At 37.1% G+C, this 8,379-nt stretch overlaps 1 protein-coding gene across 1 annotated transcript in view; it reads left to right on the forward strand.

Moving 5' to 3' along the window:
- Positions 1-1,310: 1,310 nt before the first annotated feature.
- The window catches only part of RAB2A (RAB2A, member RAS oncogene family), a gene marked incomplete at its 5' end in the record, with an annotated part of 33,390 nt that continues 26,321 nt past the window's right edge, over positions 1,311-8,379 (forward strand). Inside the window, 2 exons of the mRNA XM_019614350.1 lie at positions 1,311-1,446; positions 5,009-5,076. Coding sequence (XP_019469895.1) covers positions 1,311-1,446; positions 5,009-5,076 — 204 coding nt within the window. The remainder of the gene's footprint in view (positions 1,447-5,008; positions 5,077-8,379) is intronic.

An 8,379-nucleotide genomic window follows, 5' to 3' on the forward strand; every position in this document is an offset into this window, starting at 1 on the left:
AAGAAAAAAAAAAAAAAAGAAAAAAAAACAACAACAATCTGTTAAGGCTAGTGCTGTAAACTTTGCCTTGGGCTGTAGTTCCATGCCTTTCTAAGCTGTTGATCTGCCGGCTGCTGCATTTCTCTTCCCTCATTTGAACTCACTCTCATGCTTGTCTGACCTTGCATTAAGCCATTTGTTTGCTTTGTCACTTCTCTTGTCAGGTTAGCACGCTAACCCAGCAGAAAACTGAAATGGCTTAGCCCAATGAGTTCTGAAACGGTGTGGAGAAGAGAGCATGAATGTGCTGCAGGGAAGAGTAGGGACAACAGCACCAGGGACTGGCTGAGCTGGCTGGAATTGCTGCCTCAGTTGTTATTTACCTCCGAGTGATGAAATGCAGTCTCCTATTTCTGTGAGCTTTAATTGTAACTGGTCTTAGCTATTAAGACTAAACGGACAGATGAGTGGTGACTCTGATGGAGTAGGCTTTGGTTTCTTGTGAAACTATGCTAAAAAACTCTGGGAATGTTGAAGTTAGCAGTAGAAAGATAAATGTCACTATATGCAAACCTCTGGTATGCGTATCTTCTGTCTTAAAGTATGGTTCTACTTTCACTTGTCCCTCCTTTTTTTTTATCTGTTATCTTGTTTTGTCAGGCATGTTGCTCCTGATCAGCTGTTGCTAACCTCTGATATGTAGCTGAACTAACCTTACCTCCCTGTACAGTTTAAACAAAGTCCAGCAGGAGAATGGCTGCCTCAGTATTCCATTTTGACAGTGCAGAGTTTAAGTGTATAGATATCAAACGTATGATTGCCAAGTTGTATAAGGCTAGAAATATGAAATATGATGGAGCAGAACTGAAAGAATGACACCTTCCAAGTAAAAGAACAAGAATAAACTACTTGTGAATAGTCAGTGTTTACAAATGCAGGTAGTTTGAGTATTCCTATCAGCTATATCTGCTTTTATGTGCTTTCATGTACAGAAGAAATTGCCCATTTGCTGATTGCCCATTTGCTCATGTTAGCTTGAGAGAAAGTTGAAACTCCTGGAAGAGAGGTAGACATAGAATTGTGATGAGGAGCAGCAAGCCCTGTAGATGGAGTGGTGAGAGGGAATAGTGCTTTGAAAGTCTGTTAGGAAACCTTTTTTCTCAATTTTAAAGGCAGAACTGCTACTTCAAAATAATTAAATAACTATTATAATACTTAAGAAACTTTAAAAACTGTTACGAGATAATTGTGTTGATATGAGTGTTTGAAACTCAGTATTTCAGGTTCTAGTGATGAATTTTTAAACAATATACACCGTTCACCTCAGCTGATTTATATTGACTCTTGACAGATTATTTCAAAGTTTACTTAAAACTTCTCTTTTTTTTTTTTTAGGTGTTGGGAAATCATGTTTATTGTTACAGTTCACAGATAAGCGTTTTCAACCAGTCCATGATCTCACTATTGGTACGTCTCTTTGGTTCCCCCGCAATACTAATGTGTTGTTTTGAAACGTATTTAAGATTGATTTGTTTATCCTTTTTTAAGGGTTTTAAGCATCTAGAGTATTTCTGCACGTGCTTATGAGTTTGTGCTAAGCTAATGATGGATTTTTTTCTTATTAATGCAGCAGCAAATCTTTAGCTGATGAGTGTTCATTAGCTAATAAAGCCAAATGGAGGCCTGTTTCTTACTTGAAAGATAATACAGAATCTGAAATAACAACAAAAATTGCAACAATCTCAGTTGTCTTTTGCTAAAAAGCTGAAAACTGAATGTGGATAGAATTGGTCAAGCCTGAAATGCACTGAAGGTGATGCAAATGGCAGGCTTTTCACTAGGGGATGGAGTATTAGCCTCTAGCTACAGAACTTTGAAGACAAATAGAAGATAAAACCAAAGAAAAGTTAACCTTGAAGATGAATAAGCAAGTTTGGCAAGAATAGCTTACAGATAGCAAAAAATTATATGTAAATAATGTGTGTCTCTTCCACTATTTGGAAGGGACAGGTGTTTTTTTGTAACTTCTCACTTGATTGAGGACTGTTTGTGTTAGGTAGGATTTGATATTCGTACTGTGGGAAGTGAATAAATGTTGTCAGAACGCATTGTCTCTGTGTCTCTTAGCACAGTAAATGATACCAACTTCTATTTATATTTCCACATAAAATAAGAGGAATAGTGTGAGAACAAAATTTTCTGTGAACAGACTTAGTCTTCAGATCAGTTTCACTGTTAAGCATAGCAAATGCTAGCCTCTAGTAAGTCTGCAGAACCTTTGAACTTGTTCGTGTCATTTCAAAGAACCTGTTAAGCTTTCCTTGGAATCATGCTGAGCATTGTACAGAATGTATCCCTAGTCTTTATTTTTAGTTTGTGTCCTGGAATAGGTAGACTTCCTGTGTTGGGAGGTACTAAAATAGACTCTTGAAAAATAAGCAGATATTTTTCATGTAATAGAATGTATCCCGTGGCTTAGTTATGGCCACCTGATTACAATTCAAACTTTTAGAGTCACATCAATTTTCAAATACTTCTGACGCCTTGGCAGCGGGTAGGCTAGCTGAATAAAAAGCCTGAGCTTTTTCATGGGTGTATAATTTTTCTTCTTTAGTCCTGCCCAATGACACCCATAAAAACATATACTTTTGGCAATCTGTGGCACGTTTCTGTTTCTCAGCAACTTGATAGGCTGTGGGAAGCAGCTTCACTTCAGCAGCATGGCTGTAGTGCGAGTTCAGTGCCTGCCATACAGCTGACATCTAAGAGCAGGTACAGAAGCTATGGCATGAGGAAGTGAGCCTAGATAACAGCATAGTGAGTCATCTGGGAATGGAGCATGGGAAGCTGCTTGGAAAAGAAGAAAGGAGTATAGGCTGGAAGCTTCCTTCAGCATTATTGACCGGGCATGTCTGTTTTGGCTAGAATACTTCTCTCATTTACACCAACAGATTTAGGAGGACAGAGCTAGAGAACATGGATTCAAACTGATACAAATGCCCATGCGGGGCAAGATAGGATGGGTTGGTATTATCTTATGTGCTTCCAGCTGATGATGTTAAAACTCCAGAGAACCTGTAGGTTTTGAAAGGCCTATGTAAAGCAAGCACTTTCTTATCAATATAGTACTATTATCAATATAGTACAATTTTACCAAGTGGGAGTGCAGTTTCTATTTCTACTGTGGGCAACTCAGAAGAGAATGGAAATTGAAATTAGATGTGGGGAAGACAGTTACTTCAAGCGTGTAAAATTCCACCTAAAATTTTAGTACAGCTAGCCTAGCATATTATTTCTTAAATTCAGAGATAAACTTTGATGCAAATCAGAAGAAAAAAGAAGACAGAAAAGTATCTGCTTCTGTATAGCCCGTCTTTTAGCTACATGCATTGTTGTGCATAACTGTAATAGAATACTCAAACCTAATAACTTAAAATGCAACAACTATCCATATAGCTTTTGTTTGAAAGTGAAAGTATCTGCCATTAAAATAATTGAAGCAGGGAGAAGCTGCATGATGCAGTTAAGAGACAGACAAAACTAGTCTATGACTTTTGTAGATGGAATGGGTGGCAAAAACTACTGTAAAGTTTTGTTAGCTCAGCCCATTGTGCTCATGATTTCTCCTCAACTACAAACCTGAAAAGTTTTTGTTCCCTCTTTAAGAGAACATAGTTTCAGACTGGGTTGTTTCATGTTCGGGTTTTGCTTTTAGCAACTATTTTGATGGAACAGGATAAATACTTTTGACTTTTCTGTGAGGCTGAGTGTAGAACTAAAGATTTAGGCAGGTTGCTGAGTTTAAATCAGCTGCTCAGTATCTGTATTTTTGAGATCAGATAATAAATTCTGACACTTCTGTTAAGCACCTTCTTCTGGCTTGGCACTCAACATCAGAGCACTGCCTTTCACTTGCTCCCTCATTTTAGCACACCTTCCCCCGTTCTTTTTATTTTGCATGTAATCACCGCAAGTTATTCAGATGATAGAGCACAGCGTTCTTTGGCCAATGGGTTCTATTTGGCTCCAGGATCCTGTGGGAGGGAGAGTGGTTTCCTTCCTGCCTCTCCCTTCCCAAAAGTCATTAATTCTGCAGAAAATAACTGTGCCCCAAAACATTCACAGCAAGCTTTTGAAGAGGTGTTTGGAGTCCTTCAAGATGAGGATTGAAGGCATGAATCTAGGCACTTTTAAATGAAACTTACACTTTTAAATCTCTTTTCTAATGAAATAGTAGATGTGTGAATCATAGCTTAATGGAAACTTTGTAGTCTTATAGTTATGTAAATTAACTCTGGGTATTTTTCATGTTTTAAATACTGTAGCAATAGCCTCAAATTTATGCTTCCTTTACTCTTACTGATCTCAGAATTTCTTTAAAAAACTGATAGAAAATGCTGGATTTTTCCACTAAATAAATTCATTTGTTCGTTGGATTTATTTTTTTTCCCTCTGTTACTTTCCTCTGCTACTTACCAGATTTGATCTTTAACTAGATTGGATTTTGAAAGCATTTTTTCATAAAGGCAGATGGATTCTAATTAATAGAGTAATAGAATTTATCTTGTTGAAGGTGACATTCTTTTGATTGTTTTGACTATTCTGTTGATAATGAATTGTAGACTTAATTTCTTTTAAACTGTCTGGATAAAGTACGTAGCAATAAAACATTGGTAGAGTGTTAAAAATGACCACGACTCTATTAGTTTCTCTGTTTGTACCCAAGCATATGTTTTTTCTGCTCTGAGAAAGACCTATTGAATCATTTTGAAAACTTGGTAGGAAATATCTCCTTAGCACTTGCTCTAATCAATGTATTTATAAAGCAGCTGGGAAGTTACAGCTTTCTTCCTTCTGGAAAATATTCAAGCTCTTTAAAGCAGCTCGAGAATTAACTAAAGCAGGAGGAGAAATAGATTATAAACTACTGTGAATGCAGGAACATATGCTAACTCAATATTGTATTTCTAGGAAACATTCTTCTTTCTGATGTCTTCTAACAATGTAACCTTCTGTTACATCTATCCAGGTGTAGAATTTGGGGCTCGAATGATCACTATTGATGGAAAACAAATAAAGCTTCAGATATGGGATACGGTAAGTAATAAAACAAATTATTTAAATATGTCTCCTCTAGGTTTTTCTTTTGTCGTTTTGGTTAAGCTCCATGTTAGCCTAAGTCTTGCAGCTTTCTGTGACTTCTGTGAACGTTAAAAATTTGCTTAAAAAATTTTTTTGATGTAATGTGCTCTTAAAACTTTGCAAATTGCTGCTGTTTACAGCATAACTCAACTTCCACGAGCAGTGCTTTCTCAGATTTGAGAGACTTCACTTTTCTTTTTTCCAAAACTCACTGTTTTGCTTTTCAGAACTTAGATTCCTCTAAGTAGTCTCTATGCTCACGCAAAGTTTGGCTAATGTCACTTGCTGTTGGCATGTGTCTACTAGTTTTGTTCAAGAGCTCTCTAGAGTAGATTTTTGCATTTGCAGTGCAGGATATAAAAGATACTGCTCGCTGTTTTCACAGAATACGTCAAGAACTCCAGCTCACTGTAGTTATGGATGGTTAAGAAGGGACTGGTAAAAGCTTAAAGTTTCAAAAGCCTACCAAAACAAACCTAAAGACCTTGACTTTCAGGGGGAGTTCAGATTAAAACACGTATTAGCAAAGTCAGATATATTCTTGTTGGTTGCTGTAGCACTGACAAGTTGGCCTCAGTGTTCTTGTCATGATTCAACATCTCTAAGACACCCATACCAATAGCTTTGTCTTTCTTGTGTACTTAACTGTTTGATAAATCACAGTTTTATTTCCTTTTCCAAAAGCATTTTAAGACACCTTTAGGAACCAACAGATTCATGTTTGTGCTCTTTCTGGCATAGCAAATCAATGAAGGGAGATGTATTCATATAAATGCGTATGTCTAAAAATGTAAACAAAAACAGTACTTTAGCTAAGTTCATAGTTAAAATCTCATGTGCCTTACTTATTTTACAAGTTCATCATCTAAAATCACATCTAAAACCGGTGCCTCCTTACATATTCTCTGTGGTATAAACGAATTATGTTCAGATTGTGCATCAGGCTTTTTCTAAGCCTGGATGTTTTTACAGCTACAGCTGCAGATTTGCAAACTACCAACGTAGCTGAGACTTCATAAGTTCAATAGACAACCAGAGGGTAGCATAAACAGAAGTTTCAGGAGCGACCCTTTGGTATGTAACTTAACTAGGAAAATCCTAGTTTCCTAAAATCGGGACAGATTGTCTGCAGATAAAATTACTATTCTTACTACCTAAGTAGTCACTGCATTTTATTCATCAAATCAGTTTGAGAGATAATGTGCTGTTACCTGTTTCCTGGATACACATGAGCTTTACCTATTTTGTAGTAGATTGTTTCTTTTGTGCCTCAGATTGAGTAGCTCTTCTGTCTGTTTGGCTACTTACGTGCAAGCAAAGTGTCTGATAGCCACAAATTCAGTGGAGTTGCTCTTGATTATAAATTATGAGCTGTTTTTTGACAGGGATTTTATTTGGCTAGATTCTTAACTGATAACATAAAGATATTGAAAATACTAATTGGAAGATTTCATATTCTCTGAATAGACTGGGAAATTGTAGTTAATAATTTATGAATTGTAAGCAGTGAATGACTTAGTATGTTGCCTGGAGTTAAAATGTAAACTATGTGCAGACTTTTTTAAACACAGGATAAATCTATTGTAATCAAGTCTCATAAGCATATCTACATTCCAGTGGCTCAATTTTGAGCTTGGCTGTAAAGGTGTTGAAGAAATAGTGAGATAAGAAATACAGTGAGGCACATTTCAAACATATGGATGTCAAGGTACATAAATATGTCCATTATGACTGAAGTTACTGTGTCTCTATTGTTTGTCTGAGCTAAACATTTCCTGGATTTCTTTTTCTGTTAGCAAAAGCTGCTAATTGTTGCTAGTGCTACATTGATATTTATTAAGCTGTAACGATTTCTATTTGACAAAAGAAAGTTCATTTTACACATATGGCTAAGAAAACTTGATGCGTTGAGTCACAGCCACCACTACTTTTCTGATTTAGTGCTGTTCTTAGGTGCCTACTTCTAATTTATCACTGGGCAAGAGGCATCTTGAGCAGAGGCATGAGAAATGGAAAACTAGATAAAATGTTGTTTCCCCTGGTTAAAAGTAAATGAGAACTTTGGCTTTCTTAAGCAAATTTTTCTTGCCTGATATTTCAATGCTATGGTGATCAGTTTGTTGTCTTCAGCAGATCAGTGCAGCTCCAAGGAAAAGTGTATCCCTTAGTTCCTTGGTAAAGGACAGTGTATGGAAGCTGCAGCTACCTCACTGCAGGAGTAGATTAACTCAGGGGCAGCTGAAGTGAACAGCGTTGTATGTCAGTGAGATCCATTTGTGTGGTTTCTGTTGAACTTCTTTGTACCATAACTCAAGACTTCATTAGTATCTTAGTTTGATTCAGGAGTGGGCTGCAGGAACAGGGTCTGCTTACTGCACTCTGGATTTCATGTGTGAGTACACAAACTGGATTCCTTTTGGATAGGCTGCATTGGAAGATATGCTCAAGGAATGCCACATGTGCCTATTAGCATTTGTAGTCCAGTATTTGTTCTTGTGAGCTGATGTCTGAAGTGAAATAAAAACAAAATGCTGCAGAAGAAAAAAAAAAAAAAAACAACAACTTAACAACTTGCATAAAAGATACACTGGCAGCAGTGCATCCCCTCATCATCTCCCAGCAGTGGAGGCTGCTTTTGGATAAATTCCTGCTGCCTGGCTCCAGAAGCTTGCTGCTGTGTGTGCTGTGGCATGTCAGGGTGTTTAGGTCTGGAAGTCCTTGGATTTCACTTCTTGACGCTTTTAGATCAGTCAAGGGGGATGCAGGTATTAATTATTATCAATTAATTATCAAATTATTCTTTTGTCTGTCTCTAGGTTATTTCATTTCCTCTGATCTTATTAAAGATTTTCATTAGTTGGAAAGATTGAAAAGTAGTTTTGTCAAAAATGGTTATCTGGTAGTTTACTAGTATGAGAAGTTTGGATGCTCTTTTTTGGAAGAGTGTGATAGTTGAGCTTGCATCAGTTACCAGCATCCCCTTTCTGTCTGGAGACCTAGAAGTGGCCTGTAGAAGCTGGTAGGGATCAGCCTCCATGTTTGTTCTGGGAGCTGTTTAGCTTCACAGGGTTAAATAAGCTGTGTAGATGAAGGTTGCTTGTCTTGTGGCAGTACAACACTGAGAAATATAAAAATCATTTCTCCTCAGAAAAAAAAATGTCATTGTTGCAGAACGCTGCTGGGCTTGTTACCAGGCTGAGTCAATATCTTTCTTTTTATTATTGAGGGGGGGGGGGTGTTCAGAATTGTATTTATTGT

This window comes from Meleagris gallopavo, chromosome 3 (assembly GCF_000146605.3).
Source record: "Meleagris gallopavo isolate NT-WF06-2002-E0010 breed Aviagen turkey brand Nicholas breeding stock chromosome 3, Turkey_5.1, whole genome shotgun sequence".
NCBI lineage: Eukaryota > Metazoa > Chordata > Aves > Galliformes > Phasianidae > Meleagris > Meleagris gallopavo.